General features: G+C 30.4%; 1 protein-coding gene across 1 annotated transcript in view; it reads left to right on the top strand.

Annotated features, from left to right (window-relative positions):
• The window catches only part of LOC143240474 (intermembrane lipid transfer protein VPS13A-like), a 289,867-nt gene that overhangs the window by 206,147 nt on the left and 56,023 nt on the right, over positions 1–27,697 (top strand). The window contains 10 exon segments of the mRNA XM_076482942.1: positions 656–869; positions 5,228–5,467; positions 5,890–6,020; positions 6,502–6,615; positions 8,197–8,330; positions 12,731–12,869; positions 13,167–13,244; positions 21,517–21,597; positions 22,176–22,396; positions 22,672–22,786. Of these exon segments, the coding sequence (XP_076339057.1) occupies positions 656–869; positions 5,228–5,467; positions 5,890–6,020; positions 6,502–6,615; positions 8,197–8,330; positions 12,731–12,869; positions 13,167–13,244; positions 21,517–21,597; positions 22,176–22,396; positions 22,672–22,786 (1,467 nt within the window).

Below are 27,697 nucleotides of genomic sequence, written 5' to 3'. Positions count from 1 at the left end.
CACATGTAAGTTTTTCACCACTTAAGCTATATAATATCTTTGTAAAAATACTAACATTCAATGTTAATCTGCTGAAGTTAAACAATTCATAATTATTAATCATAGCTATAGCTTCTTAGGTTTATTTTATACCAAGTGTAGCAAACCAACAATATATACTCTCCCTCTCTTCATATGTTGTGATTGCTATCTTTTATAACTGTCAGGCAAGATTATAGATATTTCATTTAAAACAACAGTACTGGCTTCTCACACTTGAGAATCTTTACAACTTTAGTGGATAGGCAGGAATTTCATAATACTGATTTAACAGTACAAGTTACGTGCATTTCTAAATATCCATATTTAACTGAAACAAACATCATTATTAAAATTAATATATAATAGTAAATCTGTCACATCATTTTTATTTGTAATTTTGATGGTCAAAGAATTAAAAATACAGCTTGATAAACAGGTACATTTGGATTCAGCAAGTCCAAGTTATGTTAAAAACAGTTGTTACCAATTTTGAACAAAAATGCTTCTTTGGACTTGTAGATTGTTGATTCTCAGTTTCCCAACTAATCTGAGTTTCTGTGCAGATTGTAATATAAAAGTTATATCGTAGAAAAAAAAGTACATATTATTATAATACTTTTTATTTATGATTCAGTTGTTCAGGGAAAAAAGTCAACCCATTGTTTGTCGACATGAAATTAATGAAAAAGCTCTACTTGTTGATGTTGTTGATGGAGACCAGGTCTCAGTTTTGTCTAAAGCACTCACAGAGTCGAGCTGTTCTTCAGAAGAAGTGGATGATGAAAGTGAAATGACTGTAATAAAAAAACATATGAGATCTAAGAGAATGGCAAGTCAAAAGTCACATGGTATGCCTTTTTTGATATGCTGAAGCCTTTTCATGTTATGTATATTTTAGCATCCATTTCAACATATAGCTTAATTTTTATGAATATAAAAAAACAACTCAATTCTGTTGATGAAGAAAAAATTTTTTATATCTATAAGAGTAATGGAAAATTTCTTCACATCTGATTTTGAAGATGAGTTCCAATTCAGTTTTCATAATCATGAAATTGCTATATCATGAGAAAATGCAAACATGTTCATTTAAAAATATGATTTTATTCCTGTTGCAACTTGATTTTCGTGGTTTTGATATGGAAAATTAAATTGGTTATTTAATTTGGTAAGTTCTACTGAATGAAATCAAAACCAAACATGGAGACTACCAAAACATATATTGTTGTTTGATAAGTTTATTTTTACATGTTCACTCATTTAAAAAAAAGTATTTCACAAAAACTGAGTCACATGTATAAGTGTATGTGGAGGTATTTGTGGTTCATACTCTGCATTCTTATGCAATAATTACCAATGTAAAGTTGATTAATTTACAGCATTTATTTTTAGACACTCTTGTGCTTAAAAATCTAAGGAAATTATCGCTTAGTTTTAAAATACAAATTACTTATCATTGTTTAAATATTTATGTTTAATATTTATATATATTATTACTGTACATACATCAAACATGATTTCTGATAAGCAAGTAAATGGTGAATTATCACTATCTTCATTCACTGTATGAATCTTCTGTGGAATAAAAATGATGACAGATATTCATTGCATACAAATTGTAGTGTGTTGTAAGACTGCATATGTGTTGCCAAGCAATAATTAATATTTGAAGTGGGATCACTAAGTTTTCACATTACAAACCATGTTAATATCATAGTTTTAAATGTTAAAATACATTGTAGCAAAAACACAATGTGGTTAGTAATATGGATGAAATTCATACTAAGATGCTTTTTTACATTAATCTAGATTATTACATCATGGATTTCATAATAGAGGTGTGTTAAATAGCATTTTAAATTAATTTTAGTTTCTACATTTCAGTGCCTAGTTCTTTCATTCAGTACCAGAACCTAATAGTTCAGCTGTGTTATTTGAAATTAGAGGCAAATGTGATGTGTTGCAGATGCAAATAAATTTAACATAATATAGAAATTAACAATTGCAGTACAGTACACTATATAATACATGAAGTTTATTGGTATGCTGCATTTGGTTAATTTGATGTGTCCTGTAGTTCTAGAAAAAGAGCAAGTAAACATTATTTGAATCTTAAATTATTTACAGTGGCAAAGTAAATTGCAACTTTCAGATCTGTTTTCTTTTTACACCAGTCATGTAAATTCACACATACACTTAATTTTTTATGTAATATTTATATTAATAGAAGCTGTGAGATAACTTTGAAAGTAACATTTCAACATACAAACTTACAAGAGTGTACTCATGCAATAAACTTTTCGAGGAAAATACAGCTTCCATGTTATTATTGTAAAGTATCACTACAGGAAAAATATATATATATATATATATATGTGGTTATGCATGTTACTTAAGAGAAAACTCAGTGTTTTATACACTTTAATTTTATATAAAACAAACCAATATTGAAACTTGAGATTAAAATAATGTTTAATGTGATAAGAATATTGAATTTTGAAAGTTTCAGATAACTGTTTACAGAAGTTTATCCTTTAGCAACAAGCAGGTACAACAGATATTTTGACATCCTGGGTTTTCAGTTATTTATCTTTACACAAATGAGTGACAAATTACCTTTCAATATACCTGAAGGGAAAAAAAAAAAAGTTTTGAGAGTTTTGAGGCTAGTCACAAATCATCATGAATAGTAATCCGAAGAAATATTAATATACACGCTACTGTGCATCTTGTATAAGTTCAGTTCTAGTTTCTTTCCTGTCATTTCAATAACCCATTTGTAGAAACATTTACTAAATTTCATGTATAATGAATACCTATAACATAATGCACTTAGCTTTTTATTTACAGTAAAAGAGAAGAAATTTTGTGGCAGTTCTGAACAATCTTTTATTAAACCTGGCTGCCAGATAGATGTCAATTTGGTATTTTCACTTTAATATTATTGCCAAATAAATGCACTCTTTCTTCACTTTAAACTTACTGCCAGTCTTATGGATATCTTTTGGTTTCAATTCTAATCTAACTATCAGACAAACACACATTTGTCTTCAGTTATTAACATGTGTGACGAGGAAATATTTATTCATATCCTTCAATCATAATTGCTAATATGCAAATTTTACCAGTATTGTAAAGTACTGTAAATGTACATCAGTATTCTTAATTTTAAATAGTCTTCAGACAAATATACTTTGGTAGTTTTCAACTTAGACTAACTGTCAAATAGTTATACATTTATATTCTTTACTTTAATGCTACTGTTAGACAAGTGTGTATGTGTATCGTTTACTTGAATCTCTCAGTCAGTGTACATTCTTCATACAAATGTATGTTTGTATTCTTCATTTTAATTGGCTTTCAAGTCAAATGCATATCTGTGTTGGCCCAACATAGCCAGGTGGTTAAGGCACTTGACTCGTAATCTGAGGGTTGTAGGTTCGAATCCCCATCACACCAAGCATGCTCATCCTTTCAGCCGTGGGGGTATTATAATGTGATGGTCAATCCCTCTATTTATTGGTAAAAGAGTAGCCCAAGAGTTGGCAGTGGATGGTGATGACTAGATGCCTTCCCTCTCATCTTGCACTGCTAAATTAGGGACAGTTAGTGCAGATAGCCCTCAAGTAGTTTTGCATGAAATTGTAAACAAACAAACATATCTGTGTTTTTCAGTTTGTGCTTGAAGGAAAAGTACTTTATTGCCTTTATTTTAACATGTGGATTCAGTTATTGCATAGTAGGTATTGTGCATGGACTGTGAATCCAGGGATTCATGATTCATGCCTTGTAACCACAGAAATGTAACCTGCACTTTGTCTACAGTTACACAATAAGAGTGACAGTCAAATTCCAATATTCTGACAGATTAGAGTAAGCCATGAGTTAACAGTGAGTGCTGTTGACTCACTACCATCTTTCTAATCTCTCAGCTCAAAATTTGAAATAGCTATATGCATATATAGTCTTTAGTGCAGCTTTGCACAAAAAATTTGAAACATTGATTTTCCATTTAGACAAATGTATATCTTTGTTCTTCAGTGTAACCTTTCTGTATTCTTCATTTTGATTTACTTGTCTTACAAATATACATCTGCATTTTTAACTTTTAGCAGGCTGTGAGATAAATGAAGCTTTTTCTTCCATGTAATTTGACTTTTAGATGGGTGTATTTGTGTTTTTTACATCAAGTTGATCATCAGATAAATGTACATATATCTGTTTTACAAATTCATGTGTTTTCTTCTTTTGCTCACATCTGTGTTACTAAATTTAATTTAGTCATCAGGCAAATGTACATCTTTAGTCTTTATTGTGGCCTGATTATCAGAAAAACATTTAGCTTTTGTATTTACATATGAGGCAAAACTAGTAAGTTATAGAACTTTGAAAGAACCTTGAATCATTAAAAAGGCTTTTCATTTGGCTTTATATGTATAGTTTTTTTTTACTTTGTATGTTTTGTTGTAATATTAAATTGGCCATTTTAAAAGAAATTGTTGTTACATATATTCAGTATTTGTCTAGATTATGCAATGTAACACAAATTTTGTTCCTGAATAATATGTGTTATTTCTTAATTCTTATGTTGTAAAAGTACAAAAATTGGTCATTATTCCCTCAAACTTTGCTTCTGTGACCTGGATAATGAAATTTAGAAATTAACATATTTTCTATGTAGAAACAGACAAATTTGCACATTTTCATTTACATAATGTCTGGATAAAACAACATATGAATTAATATTTACATGTATTTATATTATTATACAAAAATGTTTAGAAGTGAGTAGTTTTTCAAGATTTGCAACTGTAATGTAAATCACTTTCACGTATCAACCCCCAAATATAGTCTCCCATCATGTTTTCGTCATATGCTCCCAGGTCACAAAAGCAAAGTTTGAAGAGAAATATGTGTCTTTTCCATTTACTTTAGGCATAAGTAATTGGGAAATAACACTTTCTGCCCAGGAACAAGAAAAAGTAAAAATTTTGTTATATAGTGTTATAAATAAGCCTAACCTTTTCAGAATGTCTATTTGTGGACATGCAAGTTTGAGTATAGTGTAAAAGCAAGTTGCTGTTAGACTTTCAAGCTTGTATGACTGAAGTTTTAATTAATATATGATTTAGAAAACTGATACAGTACTCAAAATTTAGTATACATTTTTTGTGGCATTATACTACCTAATCAAATTGCTTTTAAGACTTGGGTAACCTGGTTGGATATGCACCAGACTCAGACTCTGAGAATGAAGAAGGTTTGCTTGAAAGGATAACATCAGCATTTGGCCAACTTTTCTCTGGTGAGAGTAGTGATGAAGGTCCAAGTGATTCAGAAGAACTTGGAGATGGAGAAACAAAATCAGATTCTGGAGACACAGAGACTGCCGATGCATCACCTTTAGATGATGAACCAGTGTTCCTAGATCCTGGTAGAGGTGCAGGTGAGATTAGTAGTAGCATCAGTATGTTAATACTGAAATAGTAAAATTTTCTATGATTCTAACTTTTCTTTTAAGGAGCTTTGAACTTGGAGTTTTTAATCATTTATAATTTGTACTTGCTATATATAGAAAAGGTTTTAGGTTATGGCAGTATAATGCTTAACTTTTGCTGATTGTATCTTAATTGAAAAATTAAAACAGATTAGATGGTATACACAAATCAGTCATAATGTGTTTGTACTTGCATTTTATGACACCTGTTTGAAGTTTACACAATGTTTTTACTGAGGATAATCATCATTATTTTGATATGTTACTTAGTTTGAAGATATATTCAAAGCAATGCCTTACAATAACAAAAGTGTAGCTAGTGTGTAAAGCATGCAACTAATGTGATTATACCTTTAAATTTCTTAATTTAGACGAAGTGGACAACTACCAAGATTTCACTCCAGGTTCCTCTTTAGCTACGTATATTGTCATTAATTCTTCAGATAATTTGAATCTGAATATCACTCCAAATGCCATTAATGTTGTGAAAGAAGTGCTTAATGTGAGTTAAGATATATTTCTCTCTTAAGAATCTAAATAAATCACCTTTGGTGTGGGATACTGTATCAAATACATTGTAGTATTAATCAGTTGTTAAGATGACTGGAACTTCTAAATAAGGAAATTAGGCTTATGTGAACTGTATTTTTCACATACATAGACATTTAATATAATTTTTAAAGATTGACTCATATAAAGTGTTTATAACTGCAAAGACATTAATGAATCTTTCAAGAATCGAGTAAATTTTTCTTTCTAAATACACAGATCTTTAACATTCATGTACTGTGCAAGTTTGGTTCAGGTAACATGCTGTTTCTTGAAAGATAAATGTCTGAGCACAATTCAGGTATATAGCTGTTTTTTAATGCAAAATACCTTAATTTAGTTGAAACATTTCATGTAATTAAGTGCAAAATGTATATTGATTAAACATGTTTATTGAAGGAAGATGTATGCTCATGTGTAATTATTTCTTTCAGTCTTTTCTGAACAAACCAAAAGAAGATAGATACTTAATACCAGAAAACATTAATAAGCCACTACTGTTGAAGAATTTCCTTGGTCCAGAGTCTACAATATCTGTGTTGGAAAAGGTAAGAATTTAAACAAATTGAATTCAAATCACATTGAAATATTAGTTAGATGGTTAAAGAAAAAATAACAGGATTATGTATTTCTTATTTTTCTAGTTCTATAACTTTGAAAAATAATATTCCATAAAATAGTGAAATTGTGGTTGTTTGGTTCCTTTATTATACAGAAAGAAGCATCTACTCATACTCCAGCTAGTTCATAATCTACCTGAGTGAATATTTGATAGTATTACCAGTGTTCTAAATAGTGTTTGTCAATATTCTGTTGGTACATATTAACCAAGAATTAGTGGAAATAGCTCTTTAGTAAATGATACATTGTTAAAATATATTTTTTTAAATGCTTCACACTGATACAAAGGGTCTGCTTCAAGACTGTGATAAATCTAAACAAAACAAGAGGGAATTTTCAATAGCCATGGTACTTAATTTTTTTTTAGGCAGGATTATGGTAAATTATCTGAGATTTTTTTTCCTTTTATTTATCTATATTTTTATGTGCCAGCAATACTAAGCATGGGGTACATATAAACCAATTTGATTTTATTACTCATCAGGATCTCTACCAACTAATGCTCATATTGAAATTGTTTTAAGAGTAGATTAATCTATGAGACCTTGAGTATGGTTAAGTACATCAATCAAAGGTCTGACCTCTCAGGTCCAAAATTGTAAAACCTCAGAAAAAAACAGCAAAACTCCTGCATCATCTATTGAATGGCACCACGAGCAAAAATCCATAAACACGTTTTCAAGAGTCAGACAATTACAAAAATAACTGTGGTATGTACAACAACCATTTCTTCATAATAGAACACAACTTTAAATAGAAGTAATCCATTCACAGCAAGAACACAAATTTTAATAGGACTGTACATGAGGGTTTGATTCTATCATTATTGATGTAATTTTTAAATGTAACCCTGAGAAACTGAAGTTCTTAAAAAAAAATAATTTTGTCAATAAATGGTATCACTTTTATAATATTAAAACACAATATTTTATATCAAAAAAAATTATGAAAATGTTGACCGTTGTAAATTGAATTACTTTGATGCAGTGAGTTGCACGTGATTTAGAGTGTGCAGTCTGAACACTTATCATGTGTAGTACTTCCCAGGAAAAAAATCTTTTTTTAGAAAATTATCACTATAATTAGTAATTACAAGCACACACAGTCTCCCTATGGACAGTGTTTTTGGTAGTTAGTAATAATTTTCACTAATTTACAAAACTAGTATTTAGATTAATAAAACTGGTAATGCTAGTTCTGATAAAAAAAATTGTGTAGCATACAAGATACGAGGTGCCACTACAATAGAGTTATACATTTAGAATTTACTGTTAATCTGTGTACTTGAGCTGTTTATAGCTTAACAAAAAAAAAAACATGCTTGCTGCTGCAATCTATATTAAGAAAACTATGGGTTACTATAATTGATAACCCATGTAACTTTGATGGTTTGAAAAGGCCTTCTGTATTACAGTTGTCTTTGAAACCTTTTTTTAGTTTCATTTACATTTTTGGTGTGTTGTCATAATTTTTGGTTTAACTGTTAATAATTGTACCTGTAATTATAGTTAGAAGAGACAAGTGAATACATACTACTAGAAGAGGCATCAGGAAAACTCCCAGGAAGTACACCTATATCTCCAGGAATAACTGGCATGCTGGTGGATATACCACCCAATGACACATATGCTGACATTAGTGGGTAGGTGATTATTATTCAACAGAACTAATTTCACATAAAATCTGCATGAATTGAAATACCATGTAAAACATCTTGGTTGTAAATAATTTTTATGTGAATAAGGAATTCTAATTGATGTGGATGCTTACAAAGAATAATGCCTCAGATGCTTTATTGTGCATCTAGCATGCTCATACATGATCCATATTCATAAATACTTGATAGCGTTTCCACTGTATTCTGAATAGTGTTTGTTAATGTCATACACACACACACAGACATACACATCAGATGTATATGAATACTATTAACCAGTAAGTAGTAGAAATTGTAATTTGAAAATATTTAGGAAATCTGTTTCACAAACTACAAAGTGGCATACTTTTCACTGACAGGTAATTTGGATATGAAAAAATTATTAGCATTAATCAAAACTAGTTTGTGTTTGATGGTATCCACTATAATTTTTTTCATCTTTAGTTTGTGTGTAGTATTGCATATATGTGTCACTTCCATTAAGTAAGCTGTCTGACATAACATAATTTTATCATTATAAATATGTAAAACCTCATGAGAGACTTTATTAGCTTTTCATGTTATTTTTATATAACTGTTACAACTCTAACAAAATAGTTAATTGTTAGTATTCATTGAATTTCAAAAGTATACGACTACTTCTCACCCAAAACTATCTCAACTTTTAGTTGTTCTCTAAGCATTGCTACAATTTCCAACAGCACACCAGTTTTTTTGTATACCCTTTCATTTTTTTTATTTCTGTAACATGAACTGCCCTTCATGAATCATAATGTGTCATCCGTACTAGTGTATCCATTCTAGCACAGTCTGCACTTTCTCAGTTGGCATTCTAACATATAGATGTATTTTACCTCATTCTGCAGTGACTAAAAACGTTTTATTGTGCTAGATCACAAACCTATATCAATTTCAACTTCTTGTGTTTGATTTCTGTTGTTTCTACTCGTTAATTTTAAAGTGTTTCTTTTTCCAACTTCTACTTTGTTCATATAAATTTGAGATTTAATATGGTGGATGGTGAAATTCCTGCCATGATTATACAATGGTTATTACATTGGTCCTCAGTTCTTAGGGAGAGCAATGTTTGCTGGGAAAGCACAAGCTTTTGTTTTCTGGGAGTTTGTGTCTTATGTTCAGCTGACAATTTTTTTCTTCCTTTTTTTATGTTATGATTTTTTTTGCAGGGTGATACAACTACTGTCTGGTAATATTCTTTCTACAGCACTTTTAACCTGATATCATGCCTCCACATGCTGGGTAAGGTAATGTTCTCTCCCTCCTTCCTTTTTAAGAGATTTGTGGTAAGTTTTTCAGCCACATGTATTTTTTACTTCCTGTAGGTATACCCATGTGTAGTAAGTTTGTATGAGCTGATGTGGATGGATCTAATTTTTGCACTTAATAATTTAGGCAGTTCATATCTTCTCTGTTCTGTGCTGGGTAAGTTAGGTTTTTATATATCTTTTACCATCTTGGTTCTTTAGTTCAAACTTATGATTGGAGCTTGATTTTTCAGTTTTTTTTTTTTTAGTTTTTCTTTTCACTGTTAATGTTATTTCATTTGTTAAGTATCTTTCTTCTTACTACTCGTCTCATTTAAATGGAGATTAGATTTGAGTCAAACTTTATTATTAACTGGGTGCCTTTTTATTCCCATGTTCTTCTAGCTACGTTTTATTTTCATGTTCTTGTGTTACAGATTCTTTGAGTGAACTTATAAGTTAAATTTAAAGGTTGTTAATCTTTTCAGTTCCTTTAAGTAGTTTTGTACTTTAGATGTTATTTGTTTTTTTATAGTTTAGGTTGAATTTCGTATTTTTGCAGCATTGTTATTTTTATGTTTTTTTTACAGACTACATATTTTTACATTTCATTTTGTTAGTTCTTTAGTAATGAGTACTTTAAGTGTGTTTAGTTTATGTTGTTTTTTTGGCTACACTTTACAACAGTTCTGTTGGTTTTACTGGTTCTATATGAGGGTTTCTTTCTTCCATTTTATTCTCTCTCTATCCACCTCCCATGTCTCCTCCTTGAAATTGTTCCTTGTCAAGTCTGTTTGAGACCTACTACACAAAGGAACTATCAAGTGGATAGTGTCCATTCAGCCATGATTTTAGTAACATCATTGTGTTTTTGAAGATGAGATCAGAGTCTCATCATAGATTTGTCCCAGGTTTATACCTGGAGATGCATCACTTCCCCATGGGGTCCTATCTCAGACTTTAGTGTTTTTTTCCTTATTGTCCTATTATTTTTCTTTGGTTCATCTACAAGGGTTTTTGTCTTCTAGTTTTGGGCAATACCATATGGTTTCTTTAGTTTCATGTATGTTTTGTTGAGTGGTATGTTTTTTTGCATATCTTCACAACTGCCTGTATAACTGACTTGTACTCACCTTTTCCCATGCCAAGTCAATCATTCACACCCACTTACTTCTTTGAGAAGCTACTTGGGTGGAGTTTCTTATCAAATTAGAAAAGTCCTTTTGTACTATTTTGCAGCATCTTATTCATTTCTGTTTTGGTCAAGCATAGTTTTCCATGGAATGGGCAGTCATGTACCGTACCCTTTCCCTCTGCACATGAAGTTTTATCTCTTTTGGGGATGTGGGCTTCCTTTTAATAACCACTTGCACCATACTTAAACCTTATTAACTTGATTAGACTTGGTGTTTAACTCAATTAATCAATATGATAGATCACTTATAAATATTGATTAGAGTCATTTCAAATAATCGACTAATCAGAGTTAGTGTTTCTGATTGTTACTGTTTTCAATATTCCATCCATCCAAGTTAACTAAATGTTGCAATTATTTCCCATTTATGATTAATTCATGTGTTTGGCTTAATTGTTCAGTATAATAACTTGCAAAAGTAACTAATCAAAATCAGTGTTTCCAATTACCAGTTATTACTGTTTTGTTTATTCCAGCTCTAAGTGATCAAAATATTGCCATATAGCTAGCCACATTAATGCATGTTTTACATTTTTAATGTTTCAACTAAATAATAGTGCTATTTTGCCTTAATATGTTGTTTACTTTATTACAAGCTACAAGTGTAACCAATGTTGCTTTGGGTGAGGTTGCTTTAATTAAAATATTATGGCAAGTTAATACTCACTATTCTTTATTTGCTAAAAAAAAATGTCAGTTTGCTCTATAACTTGCTCATTTAACTATATTTGTCAGAAATATCTGGACATGAACTAATAGAAATCTAACAAAATGTAACACTGTGAAGCCATTAATCTATTTACAAGTACAAGACTACTAATTAATTATGACTAACTTTTGCTAGATATCATACATAAAAAATAGAAAATACTGCTTAGTACAGTAAGCTTTAAATTCATAGATATATTAATTTTTCATCATGTTTCTGTGTTTCTTTGTATCTGCAAGCCAATATTAAAATTTAAACATATTAATAATTTTAATGTGTTATTTCTAAACTTCTGTCTGTGTACACAACTTCTCACTTTAGCTTATGAATTTTCTTATATTCATAAAATTAATCATTATTTTAAATTTGTTATGCTGATGATGGAACTAGAGAAATTCCAAAATGTTTTTAATTGAAAATTTTTAAATATTACTGGGACTTTAATATTTCTTTGTTCCACATTATGAATAATTTTAATTGCAAAGAATTCATTTGGTATCATCATAATGTTAATTGCAAATAGTAAATGTTGTACTGTCTTAGTTTTCCTGGGATTAGAGTAATATTGTTTTAACTTGATTATATATATTATTTATCACACTGTGCAAAAATTTTTTATAGTTCTATCACATATAATCTAAAGACAATTTTCTGAATAATTAGTTTATTTAGTCTTAGTAGAGTTGTCTTGTGTAAATTAGTAAGGGAAAACCCTTAGTAAGGTATTAATTATATTTTCATGTATTTACTCTTAAAGAAAGCAACTTTATCTTAAATTACTGTATCAAAAAATAATTAAAAAACAAGCTGAGAATAGGAAGATTTCTCTGGTGTGAGAATTTTGGACAAGTTGAAGGTGACTGAGTCTGATGGTTGATCAATTAGAAAATTTTACTATTCTCCAAGCTGTGATGCTGATGGTATTCTTAACCTGATGAGTTCAGAAATCCCCTTAACCCATTATCTTTATGAGGATCACGTTTTGAAAGGGGATTAGGTTACTGTATTTTTTATTTTAATTTATGACCTGTTTTAATCTACTGTTTTCTAAGTGTTATTAAAATTAATTACATCAAATTTTATTCACATAATTTTGCATTTATAAATTATTTTTATGTAGTAAATAAACAGTTTCATTAATTAAAAAATAAGTGAAATATTGATAGTCATATTTTATAAATAAAATTCATTACATGAAATGGATTGTTGTTTGCAGAGATGAAACAGATGGCTTTAACTTGAGAGCATTTTTAGCCAAAAGAAAAGATGCTCCTACAGATGAGACATCACCTTATGTTGAGGAGAGCATTGAAGACTTGTATAGGAAGACCACAAAGAAAAGAATTTCTGTGAAGGTAAGAATATATGACTGTAAACATTTCAGTTTAAAATTGTATAGAATTTTGAAGATACATGAAATACTGTGATAAAATTGGTCATTCATACAAGTTCCATGGACATGTGAGATATTGTTAAAAAATGTAGCAGAAATCTTGTTGACTATTTCATGGTTTTCAGCAGCAGTTATGTTTAAACTATCATAAATATTCTTCTTACATTATCATTGTCAAAAGTATTGTATCTGTTTTTACAACAGTTATAGTTTCATAAAAGCATTATCATCACCATTCAATATTGGTATTTATTTCAAGATTGAAGGATTTGACATACTACAGTGCCCCATGCCTCATCGGGCTGGTGTCACCATGTTTGCTCTTCAACCAATCAGGGTAAAAATTTTCTCTTTTCACAAAGTTTAAGCAGTGATGCTGGTTTTAATTAGATGGTCAGTACCAATTAATTAAAACCTATGTATAGCTGTGTTTACAAACACATATAAACACTTTACCTAAAAGTATATTAGAAAAGCATTTTAATAATTATTTCATGATATTTTTTGCATTAAATAATTTAATACTTTTGATCAAATTTAGTAATTTGAAAAAATTACTGATAACTTATTGTTCTAAGTAGTACATGTTATAAGCGTAATATATTTGACTACCATATGTCACTCATTCTTTAGTTTGCACAATGTAACCTTTTGTCTTTCTAATTGTAAAATGAACTTTATATATTTAATTTGGTTATTCTGTTTTTTGTAGTATTATTTTTGTTAAACAGTATTCAGTTTTTTAGTTGAAGAAATTAACTTACCAAATTTCTGGAAAACATAACTTTTGTGTTTGTACATATTACCAGAAACAGTTCTTGTTATTGTTGACTGTGAACAGCTTATTGATTAAGTTCAACAAGTTTTATATGTATTTCTTTTATATTATTCACTGAAATGTTAAAATTGTGACTTAGAATAATCTTCGTGTCATCTGTTATGTTAAGAGGATCTAAAAAAGAATTTGTGTAAAATGTAAAGACAATATAATATTGAATAATTTTTTTCATTCATATGTTGTTAGTTTTCTAAAGAATATTTTTGTGATTCATTTTATCCTGTTTTCTCTGAAAGGTAAATAGTTTAATCAAGGCTGAATTTCAGTCTTAATATTGGAATATTACATTGTAATGGCATTATAAAGTCACTCACTTATTTTATGACTCAGATGTCTAACACATTAATAGTATTATATATATATTTGTTTGAATGACATAATTATATTTTGTATTGTTTTTGTTATGTATATATTAGTTCAGTATGACCATTGAATTATAAGATGCCATGTGGATTTAGATTGAAAGAGAAAAGTAAATTTCATCAAGAGTTTGGATTGAAGTTCTTCATGATGTTTATCTTCATAGTTCATGTTTTCATAGCCTAGATTAATTTTCCCTCCAAGAACTGGTAATATTAGTTTCTGTTTATAAAATTTTCAAGGATAATTGTTTTCTCTTTGAATAAAGTATGTGTTTGGACAGGAATTATGAGGTCATATAGAAATGGTGGAATGTTGTGCAAGCTCAGACCTGTGTAATAATACAATCTTTATCGTTTAATCAGTGTTGGATTCTTTTCAAAAGTATCTTGTCTTTGTTAACTCTCTGAGGTTCATAGGCATTTATACAGAGTGAATGTTTCAAGGAGAGATACTCTCTAATTCACTGAGTATCATTACACAGTGAAACTAAAAGTACACCCTTCTACAAAAGCTTTAACTGAGAGCCACGAAAGGCATCATCTTCTGGTTTGGTCTTGTAATTTTATTTAAATGCATAGTGATCACTGAAAAATGGAAGAGAAAAAACTGATTACACAATTCAAGTTTATGCTGGATCAATAGTTTGAAGCTTTTCATTCCAGGAATATTTAGACCAACACACTTGATTTATAATTTTTTCATAATACATTTATGTGGTGCTTGTGATATACCCACACATTTAACCTGTTTTTGTTTATATTTTATTTGCATTTTGTGAGTTTTGAATAATACTCACATTTAACATAGTTTCTATGTTGTATCTGTTTGAGTCCCTCATAGTACTTGCATTATTATTTCATTTGTTGTTATGTGAAAGTAATTAATCTATTTTCTAATCAAGCAATCTGTTCAGTATATGTTTTCTTTGTAGTTGCTGAAATAGCTTCTAACTCATTAAACACATATTTATCTATTAATTTTGTTTGGTTTTTCACATTACATTTGTAAAACCAGTCCTGCTTATATCACTGATTGAGTGATAATTGTTTCTAAACATTTTCTAATTCTTGACAAATTTTGTCTGTATGCCATTTCTTTAGTTTTCAAGATAACACTTTGAACTACCAATTTGTTACTTTATATACCTGCTTCTGTCTCAGCATTATCATTTATGGCTTTTAACTTTATATTAGACCAAATAATTTTCTTTTGTGAAAGCTGTTAGGTCTTCCTTTGCTACTTTTGTATTACATTGCTCATTCTTTTCATCATTTTAAGAGCTGTTACTATCTTTGGAACCACAACTCTTTTTTGCCTAGGAAGACAGTTTTTCACTCTTAAAGCATGTTTCATGCTCTTCTTTTATTCCTTCCACAATATTTGTTTTTAATATTTTACAGTATAATATTTGAGATAAATTCTTTTTTTACATATTTTATACTTTGATATGATTATACGAGGGTTTGCAAAGACCAACACCAATACATGTTCCAACAGAACTAATATTGAACCAATCAGAAACTTGCACCTGAGAGGAGGTCATATCAGACTCAGGATCATTGTTAGTTATTTATTAGGGCTGCACTGGGGCTTTCTGCACTTCCCTAGTTCAGAGCTTTTACACATATTCTCATGAACCTTCTTTGCACCTCCACCATTTGTAACTGTCTTTACTTTATGCTTCAAAACTTCATTCCTTACCAGAACATCCCACCTGGGGTTGTGTTTTTACCTTAGTGAGCCATACTTTTTCCGAACAGACAATCTGCCATTGCTCCTTTTGGCCTTCATATCCAGGCACAGTTGGATAAATTGGGTTTGTCCTTGGATAATATTGCTTCTTACAGTCCCCAAATGTAATCTATCTTTAAGTCATCTGAGAAAAGCAGATACTCCCAATTGGAAATATTGTTTGTTATTTGCTGAGTATCTTTCAAACCATCCTTTCATTCCTATTTGTACAGATGGTTCAAAATCAGGTGACTCTGTTGGCTCTGCCTTGGTTTGTGGTGGTTTGGTGGTTGCGCACAGAATCCCCTCTACAGCTTCTGTGTTTACTGCTGAACTGTATGCCATTTCTCTTGCTCTGGATCACATAAAGACTAAGCAGTACTCAAATTGCACTAGTTATACTGACTTGCTTTGTTCTCTGCTGGTCCTGGAATCACTTCATATTAGTTCACACCCTGTTCTCACCAGTATTTAAAACTGACTGGTCCATTTGTCTTTAACATCTACTTATATCTAGTTTTTCTGGATATCAGGCCACGTTGGTATTCATGGGAACGAGCTCACCAACACCACAACTAAATCTGTTTACTCTGTCACTATCACTGCTCTGACTGTTCCATACATGGACTATGGTCCTGTATTCAAGGCTTGGCCTTGTGCCAGTTGGCAGCAGACTTGGAGTGAGCAACGTGAAAACAAGCTTTTCCAAATAAAATCCTTTATTGGACTTTGGCTGTCTTGCTTGAGTAAGGATCAGAAAGAGGAAGTTGTTCTAATTAGACTATGCATTGGTCGCAATTTCTTAACTCATTGTTTTCTGTTATCCAGGACTGATGCACCAATGTGGTGTCTGTGTAACACTCAGGTTACAATAAGCCACATTTTTCTGTTTTAAACATGTTCTGTCCCAAGGTTTATCTGTGATGTTAGAAAGTGTTATTGGTGATGGTGACACTGTTCACCTTAGAAATGTTTTTATTTAAAAAAAAAATACATTAATCTTTTTAATGCTATTTAAGTTTTTTAATTTATGCATTAGACCTTTTTTAATGTGATTCACTTTTAAGGATCAAAATATATTTAGTTCAATTTGAAATTAAAAAATGGCTGTGACATCAAATAACTTGAAACCAGGACTGGAAAGGCCAACTTTAGGTGACTAATGCTGTTGTTTAAACTAAAAACAAGTCTTTTAAAATTTGTATTACTTTACTTTTCTGAAAATGGCCATAACATCAACTCAAAACTGAGACTGGAAAGGCCAACTTGAGGTGACTAATGGCTGTTATTGAACTTATCCATTAGTCATCCTGGTGAGTTATGATAACTACAGTTATGCTACAGGAAGTCCTGTACAACTTGTATTGCTGTAGTTTTTCTCTTACCACTGTAGACTAGATATAAATTTCCTTTTATGAATTTTAAAATTTTACTTTAATTTTTACTTTCCACCAGATGTTTGATGCAGATAGCTTAGTTGTTTTGTGCCATAAAACACCAAACCAACCATCAAATCTTCTTAACATCCCCAAGGCAGAGATTCTCACCAGTCTCTGCAGTCAATGAGTTTTGACCGTACAACTTGTCTCTACTTGCGATGATGAAGTACTACTCAACTTCTCATTTTGATGTTCACCTATTCCCCTACATCTGTGAAGGTTGGTTACTTAAATTTTAAGATTTAGCTCTATATCCATAACCCTCTCCAGTATTTCAGATGTTAGTATTTGGTCACTCTATGACCTCTTGTCATGGCTCTTTATGCTGTGTCCATTGTTGTGGCAAAGACTACAAGGTTGATTTATGTGACTAGGAGCCTCATTGCATCAATTGTGATGGCTCTAACCCTTTCTTTTCTTGTTCAAAGTGGATTGAGGAAGAAGAGGTATAGTGCATAATTGCTTTTTGCCATTAAATGCCAACCAACCACTGTATTGAGTCCAATGAGCTAGAAGGGACTCCTCCATGAATTATCTACTTTATCTGACTCTACATCACAGACTTGTCATATTAAAAATGATATCTTATTTTAGGAAAAATCCCAGTGCTAGTTGATTAGTAAGAACCAAATCATTACCCAGATCTGAACTTGCTAAACCTCCTAGAATCAACAGTGATGCTGCCAGTGAGTATCCAAAGTGGTTGTGATTTTCCACCATTTTCTATGCCTCTGAGCTTTGTCCTTCTTAAGAGAAGTGTAACTACTCAGCTAAAAATTTCATGTTATGACAATATTGCTGTACATTACATATTGCTATCCTCAGTGTTAGAAATTTATATGGTAACAACATAAATTTGTGGACTCCCACAAACATTGTGACAACATTGTTTTTTATGTGGCATTGCTGCTTTCCTACAACCATTATGTCACAATTATTTAACCATATTAGGACCATCAGGGATGTATCATGTCGTTACTGTTTTTCTCAAATTTATGCTTAATCTAATTGCATGAAATTGGATACATACTTTTTATATATGTACAATTTGCTTGTTGCTAGTAAAGTGTGGATTATGACTGTTGGTGGATTGAGATCACACCTCACCAGCAGGCTTTGAACAGTCTCCTGGTATTCTGAGAATGAGCTGTGCTAGTGGGGTGTTTATAGGAGTAGATGGTATTCTGAGAATGAGCTGTGCTAGTGGGGTGTTTATAGGAGTAGATGGTATTCTGAGAATGAGCTGTGCTAGTGGGGTGTTTATAGGAGTAGATGGTATTCTGAGAATGAGCTGTGCTAGTGGGGTGTTTATAGGAGTAGATGGTATTCTGAGAATGAGCTGTGCTAGTGGGGTGTTTATAGGAGTAGATGGTATTCTGAAATATATAAAATGCAAACTTTGGTAATGCTATCATGTTCTTTCATCTATTCATGTTTTTAATTTCAATGTAGGATTCATTGATTCTATAGAACATAGAAATCACTTAATTACTTCATTTAAATGTTTTACGTTATATTATTACACTGCATCTTTAAATTATACTTGTAATGTATAATACCTTGCAAAATTTGCATATTTTGATTCAGTAAATTGATTTGAAAATTCCACAAATATTCCAAAATCAAATCACCACAAAACATTTTGCTGGTCTATGGATGTCAAATTACTGGTTAATTTAAAAAAATGTATCACAACTTTGAGGAGAACTTATGATTATGCACTCCCATTTAACCTGATCTGAAATTTTACATCCAAGAGTGGGCGACAACAATCTAAGAACATTGAATAATTGGTAAAGCTTCAAACATTAGGAATTGAAAACTAAAGAAGATAAAAAATTCAAAAATCTAAAAACAGTTGTAATTTTGTTTGCTTAGCTACAAATAGAAGGTGAGTAGTGATAACAGTTTTGGAATTTTCAAACATTTTTTTTCTGATTTTTAAGAGTCAAATTGGCCATGATGTCCCTTATTTATTCTTGTTTCATCTGTTCATATTTCATGCTTTAACTATATATGTAAGTTTATATAAATACAGTTTTTACTTATCTGTTCCTTCATTTCAGTTCATGTGTTTCAGAAAATACAGACAATATTTACATTGATGCTTTCTATGTGTAAAATAGTATTAAATATCATTCCCTCAAGCAACAATAAAACTGATCATTGTAATTGCTACATCCTGTTGAAAATTCATTATTTTGTTAAATGGACTAAGGTATATTTTCTGGCTGAGCAGTGGATAGCTCGGTTTTGGAGCATCAAAGAAAACCCATTCTGATAAAGCATTTTGAGTTATTTAAATTATTAAATGTTGTTAACATTTTATCTTAGTGTGATAGGCAGCTAAAAGATTTGTCCAAATGTTATGCAAAGATGTGTGTATGAACTGAAATCAAACCAATTATGATTAACACTCTATCTCCAGAATGGTTATATATACATCTGAATTCTTCTTTCCAATAAAGCATTACAGGAAAATTATTCATTTTTGGCAGTTTCCTAAAATTTCATTCCATTATCAACATTTGATCTTTCACATCATTCTGAGTTGTGAATCCAGTTATTAAAAACAAAAATGTTTCTTCTTGTTAAGGAATTTCAGGAACAAAAAGGGACTTCCTTCATTGATTGGTTTATTGAAGGAAATATAGAGCTAGATGTGGATGCTCTAGTCCACAACATCCCTCATCTATATACCCTTCACTGCCTGCAAAAAGTTGTGGGAAGTAAACAAGAAAAATTAATTGAAACAAAAATAAGAAAATGAAAATAAGGAAAGAAGGTACTACCATTTGGGGGTAAGCAAGTTGAAAACTTACCCCTTGAAGTTAGTATTCCAGCCCCCAATATGGTCGAAAGTCAGTAATTGACAGCACAGTATTTAAAACTTATGGGACAGTGAAAGCACCAGAATCCATGAGAATGAATAAGAATGTGAAATTGCAGTTTGCACTTTTTGTGTATAGAGTTAAAACGTTGTTACTTACCTGTGTAACAAGTTTACTTGTATAATTTGGAGTCAACTGATAAAAACTTCAAAAGTATACAGCTACAGAAAACAGCTAAAGGATAATGTTATAATTTTCTTTGTGAGTTTCAAAATTTCCAGATAAATTTTTGAGTACAGAAATATACTCTCACGCGTTGCTATTTAACAAACAGTACAGAGAGGAAATAAATTATTTCTTTTTTAGAATTAGAGTAGAATCAGCAGCTTTGGTAGTTGTTAGTATAACAGCAAACAGCATAAATAAAACTGTCTTTAGAAATTCTGTTTGATGAGGATCTGCTGGAGTCATTCATTTCTAGGCTGGTAGCTACAACATCAACTGTACTTTTGTTTTGATTTTTTTCTGCTGTTTGCATCATACCTGAGAACCAAGCTCTTAGCACAGAGAGAGAGAACAACACTCAACAACCAGATATCACCATGCATGTAGTTGGTAAAGTATAGTGTTTAGGAATAAAGAAATCTGTCATTACTACTGCAGTACAATGTATTTTGTTTTCATACGTATGAAGCATTAACATTTATTCATAAATTGATAGTTGAAATACTTTGATATCTCTTGAAATAAATAAATCACCATTTTATAGAATAATCCCCTGTTGACCATCCTAGGTTCAGTACTAAAAGATGCTGGGCTTGTTTCTGTGGCAGGTTTATCTGTATGGGCAAATCCAAACAAATGTAATCTTTCATATCCATGAATATATGGGAATTTCCTACAGAGCTCATTTCTGTTTTTTTCATTTCTTCATGTCGCAGGTGCTTATTGTTATACTTAAACTTTACTTAATGTAGCATTTTTGTTTATCTTATCTGTTCACTAGCTTATTTATTATTCTCTGTCTTCTTCACGATGTAATACTTTATCACCAGTGTAAACAGCTGTGCTTTTTTTCTTTATTAACAGTGTTTTATTTTTATTTCAACTTCACACCAAGTTTTATCCATTTTATTCCACCCATTACAAGTCACAACACACAATTTTCCACATGCTAGTACTGGAATCTCTAATTATTTCAGAGAAAAGGTTACTATATGCAATTATTATCCCACAATCACCATGCACTAGCTGTCTTTAATGTAAAGAACACACATTAAAGTTTCAAATGACTAAAAAAAATTAGATGGACATTATGTTAGTATAACAAGGTAGCTTAATGTGTTTTATTTAAGAATACTTACTTCGCTGTCCTATAAACTGGAATATACATTTCTATTTTTTCAGAACAAAACTCGATATTATCTTATTGTGGATGTTGATGTGCACCACGGACAGAAATCTATAATAGTTTCATCACCTTTAGTGGTAAAGTTCTAACCATTTTACTTTTGTCTTTATTATATTATGGTTTGATCAGAAATAACCATTTTATAAAATGTTAATAGTGCCTTTTTTTCTATAAAAATATTTATTTTGCAAAATTAAGGTTTAATTTGAATCGGTATCATCTTTCTAAATATATTTTGTCTATAGCTCAGATTAAAGGTTGATGCTGGACCATGGAACTTACTAATTGGGTATGATTATGTGAATTTTTGATTAATAATCCAGTTAAATTAAGTGTATATAGCTCTTGTTCACATACACTACTTTCATAGGATAGTGGAAGAGTTAATATTTGTTTATAGGAAGTAAATTAGACAGGACTTTTTAGATTTGTGTTGTCTTTTATGTATCATGTATGATATTTTAATTAAAAATATATTTAATTCTTTCTTTATTAAAAGGCCTATTTTTATTCTAATATTTATGTAATTAGTTTATTTTCATATATTTTCTTGATTTATGTTTTGTATTTTTTTATTTTATTGGCAATCTTTTAGTTTATATTTGTTATTTAACCATAACATGGGATTTGCTCACATAAGAAATGGTGTTCTTAGATACGTAACCACCTTCCTGGTGCTGTTCATATCCTATGTAAACGAGCTAGACTTGAAGAAGTTGTATCATCCAGCAATGAATATGCAAGAAATCCATTCCACAATAAATTTATTCGTCTAGTTACATTAGAAAGTGGTGAAAGCTACAACATACCCTTATTTGTTGCCTATCACTGTAAACTGTATATACAGCCTGCAATTGTGAAAACTGACAGTTACAAGTGAGTATTAAGTATCCAGAAAATTTTATGAGCTGACTTGTTTATCACTTGATCTGAAATATATTGAAACTATAAAAATTATTTTTAAATGTTAAATTTTAACATGATAAGTAAAATCTCTTACTTATTGCAATTATGTTCCTTTTATCCTTACTTAAAACATCTTTCAAGTGTAAAATAAAAACAGTTAATATGTTACTTTTTAGGTATTTTAATTTGACAAATACTATAATAATAATATTATTATTAGTGTATTTCAAAATATTTTTCCATAGGTATGATGTGAGTACTGTAGGACTCTGGTGGCAAGATATTGCAGTATTCCAAAGAAGCAGGAAACATATCACCTGTTTAGCAAATAGTGGAGAAAACAACCAATACTGTGTTAAGGTATATGTTTGGAAACAGGTTATTTAATACAACAATTTTTAAGGATCAATTACACTTGACAAATATATATGTATAAATATCAGATTAGATATACGACTTCCAACAGCTTATATAGAGGTAGGTAAGAATAAATGTTTTCTAAGATTGTGTTGGTTTTTTTAATTTGTAGTTGTATTTTAATTGATTTTCATGTGTTTTGTTAGATGTGTTGTAGTTTAAATTTGTTTGGTGTTAATTTTTTTGATGTATACATTTGTGTTCATTATAACTATATATTACATTGCCTTTACCTGCTTTTAGAACTCATGCACATCACAACTATACGGCGCACCCAAACCTCACAAACCCAGTTGTCCACTGTGACCCATAATGTCGACCTATGAATCATTTAACTACAACCTTGGTAAATATATAGCATGGGCATTTTCTAAATATGTAACATCAGCTAGCTCCTTTTTCAAAGACTCTTTTAACTTTAAATATATTCTAAACTAAATCATAAAGCCTTAATGGCCAGTTTTGATGTAATCTCCCTCTTCACATAAGTCCCCACAACTGAAGCCTGCATGATAGCCTTAGAACTTTATATCCAAGATCCCAACCATTTGATACACATCCCCAATAACCAATTAGCAACCTTTATAGAATTCACTACCTCCAAAACTAACTTTATGTTCAATAACCAAAACAACCTACAAATAAATGGTCTAAGTATGGGGAATCCCATGTCACCAGTTTTAGCCAACATTTTTATGACACAGATTGAATCTCAAGCAATCGATACTCAGCCTTACACCCACCACTATACTGTTACAGGTATGATGATGATACAATTGCTAAATTTACATCTACAGAACATGCACTTAGTTTTTTCAATCATGTTAACAATACACCCCAACATTAAGTTCACCAGTGAACAGGAAAAGCTAACCAAATAGCATTTCTTAACCTCAAGATCATTAGAACTTGTAAAAAATTCAAAACAAAAATCTACAGAAAAATCATCTACACTGGACTATACATTCCCTGGGACTCAGTATATGAAACAAAACAGAAACCCAACATATTAAAAAACCAAATAAACACAGCCACAAAACTATGCTCACCTGATGAAATCAACAAAATAAAACAACATTTCATCAACATCAAGAAATTTTCTCAAAAAACCATGGAAAAAATTATATGCCCACAACTAGACCAATAACAAACAACAATAAATCCCAAGATACAACAAACTACAAAACCTTATATTGCTGCACACCATATATTCCCAACATCAGTGAAAAAATAACCAACTTTTGGAAAAAGTTGATAACAAATCACAACATTCCTGTAAACACCAAATTTATTCAAAAATCAGGTACAAAACTGAAGTCCATACTGTGTAAAAGTTATACTGACAAACATAACACCAACATAATTTATAAAATATAATGCAACAACTGCCACGACTTTTAATTGGAGAAACAAGCAGAAAAAAATGGAAACTAGATTCATAAATATAAAAAAAACACCTTCACACGTTTTTGAGCACTACAAATCAAATAAACACAACATAACCATAGAAAACACCCAGATATTAAGTAGGAAAACAAATATAAACAAATGCAAAATCAAAGAGGCCCTATTTATACAGCAAATAAAACCAAAATTAAACCAATATAAAGAGCACCTTTATACCTATACTGATTAATAACCTAACATCCAAGTGCAATGCCCCCTACAATCCCGTACCCGTTTATACTCTCGTCCCTTAGATGTGTGGCAACGGTCACTTGCAAACTCCATCTTTATTAACCTGAAGGTGACCTAGGAAGATTGAAACATTGTTCTTTCCTCATCAATAAAAGTGTTAATACCCATACCAGCCATTTTGAGATACATTTTTATTTCAAGTGGATTTCTTGTCATCAAGAAATCACATTACTCTATTAGGAAAAAAAAGATTGTCTTAACACATTTTTTTGTATGTATTGTTTTATTTAACAGTTCATATGTTATACATCTATCATAAATAATTTTATTTGTATTTAATTGTTTCACTAAAGCACTTTTATAATCATTAAGCCTTAAAAACGTTCTAAAAACAGTAATTTATTTCTGCATAACATTTTCATGCCACATTTATTTCTATTGCTAAACTATGATATCAATTTGGTAGTTTGGTTTTTAGTTTCAGATATTTTGTCAAACTCTGATTTCACTTCAAAAATGTAATGTATTTTGCAAAAATGTGTGTAATGTCTTAGTGATTTCGTTTTTACTTGACTCATTATCATTAGTGTTTCCAATGCATGTATACTTCCAGTTTCATAACTTCGGTGGATCTATGTACATTTTCATACTTTTATCTTACTTCGCTGTTTTAGTATATTATAAATCACAGACATTTCTTCAATATTTTGGTAAATACTGCCAAATTTAGTTGTGACTACAGTGATTTTATTTATTTTTCCAAACTAAGATGCCACCAATTTTTTCAAATATGCTTCCAACTCTGCTGGGCATGGCTGGGTGGTTAGGCTGCTCAACTCATACCCCAAGGCTCATTGATTCAAATCCCCATCACACCAAACATGCTTGTCCTTTCAGCCATGGGAACATTATGATGTAAGAATCAATCACACTGTTTGTTGGTAAAAGAGTAGCCGAACAGTTGGTTGTGGATAGGAATGACTAGCTGCCTTCCCTCTAGTCTTACACTGTTAAATTAGCAACAGTTACTGCAGATAACCTTCATGTAGCTTTGTGTGAAATACAAAATAAACAATAAAACTTCCAAATATGTATATGAATTTAACAGTTTTGTGTTTAAAGGAAATTGAGGTGTCATTTTAGTTATTTTTTTTTACAACAGAAGTATTGAATATTGCTAGTAATATAATTTTTACCTGTAGTTTGTTTTTAGCTCAGCATATTGAAAAACCATGGCAGTATGGACTGAAACAGTACTTTATTCAACCCTGTTGCTTCCAGTTCCATTTTTAAATTACTTTTTGCATATGGTATTGCCTTACATTCAAAATTTAATTAAACCATTTTACTATTAATATAACATCATAGTTATGTTATAACTCGAATTTTAATATCATCTAAGTTTTATTTACTTTGTTTGAAAGAAATTTTTAAAAAGAAATACTTAAACTGTAAGCTTTCATATTGTGTGATCCACATGCTTTGAAAAACCTTGCCTTTAGAAGTGGCTCACTCTAAGCAACATAAATTGAAAATATACATGAGTACATAGATGCTAGTAGTTGTGTGATATACAAAGTTCTACAACTGAATTCACTGGCAAAGAGAAATTGATTTTACAACCCTTGACAGTTGCCACATTGACATTCTATATTTTGCCTTCAAATCTATAGTGTACATGTAGTTGGTAACACAAGTGTATATAGTTGTTATAAAGACCTCATTTTACACTGTACCCTACTAAAGATTAATATGAAACTGACAAACAGTTTTTGTATTAAAGTAGATGTAACTACCATTAGTATTGTTGTTTGCATGATCAACTGTAGCACCTAGTGGTTTCTTACCTAAATATGATATATTTACAGAGACAGTTAAGTTGTATTCAGGTCTTGCTTTTATTTTTTACTTAATTATATATTATGTGTATGTTAAACATCATATATAAATGGTTTAGTATTTTTTTATAAGTTTAACTTGTCACCTGGATTGTAAAAGATTATAAATAAGGTAGTTGTGTATAAATGCCATTGTGTTACATCAACTTTTTTCTGTAGGAATCTGCTGAAATACCTTCATAAACCACTGTGGCTATTATTTGATGTGTGAGCATAATTGATAATAGGCAAAGAATGGGAAAGGAAAATTAAAAATAAACAATAAGTGAAAAGATAGACTTAAAATTATGCATACAAAAAAATATGGCTATTCTATGAAGAGTTGAAAGGTACATATGTATTTCTAGCTGTTAATTGAAATATTCCATTGCACTGTATACCATTGATAATATATAGACTTTGTGATATAGTAGACAAAGTGGAAAATATAATATAAATACCTACCTTAAAAAACCTTTTGATACTAATTTATGAAGTTCTAGAGATTATAGAAATGAAATGTTAGCATTGTTAGATAAAATGTTGGGATTTTTACTTCATATAAAAATCATCTCGCAGGTAAAATATTTAAAGTGTAAGTGCAAATTACTACATTAAATAAATTTTTATTAAGAATAGTAGAAAAAAATCCAAATTAAATTTTTCTGAAAGCATATACTTGTTTTAGGAATGTTTTGTCAAATTTTGAACAATTTCATTCACTTGTTTTATTTTTGGAAAGAAGTACTACAAGTGCAACATTAACTACTAAAAACAAAAATTAATAGCGAGTAGTCATAGAGTTAATGTACACTTGAAACCTTTGCTATAGGTACATGTTATCTGCACCAAAATAGTTTTTGGCCAGTATACAAAAGAAATTGGAATATGAAAATACATGCATGAGAATTTGTTTAGGCTTAGTGTGGTTAAACTAAAAATGAACTAGATGTCTTTATCCTAGAGGAAAAGATCATTTTTATGCTAAGGGATAAAGGCTTTACAGATGTTAAACCTAGTACATGTAGTTTATATATTTCAACTTTTGAAATGAATAACTCTGGATATCATATTTCAAAATATAAAAGGTTATTGTAATCTATTTCAAAATATTTTTTACTCCAATAGTTCTAGAATTAATGTTATTATAATTGTTTAGTGTGTTTCACGAAGGAAATTCTTTTTAAATGTTTTCTGTTCATCTCAAAACATGCCCTTGATGATGGTGAGTATCATAACATCAGTGACTGTAATGTTGAGTTATAATGTGATAAATATAATGGGTCCATACCCTTTCAGTTACCATGATGTTCAAAATGAAAATATGAAAAAAGACAAC

The sequence above is a fragment of the Tachypleus tridentatus genome, chromosome 13 (genome assembly GCF_004210375.1).
Source record: "Tachypleus tridentatus isolate NWPU-2018 chromosome 13, ASM421037v1, whole genome shotgun sequence".
NCBI lineage: Eukaryota > Metazoa > Arthropoda > Merostomata > Xiphosura > Limulidae > Tachypleus > Tachypleus tridentatus.
The sequence above is the reverse complement of the archived record's forward strand: the minus strand, read 5'-3'. Positions and strand labels throughout refer to the sequence as shown.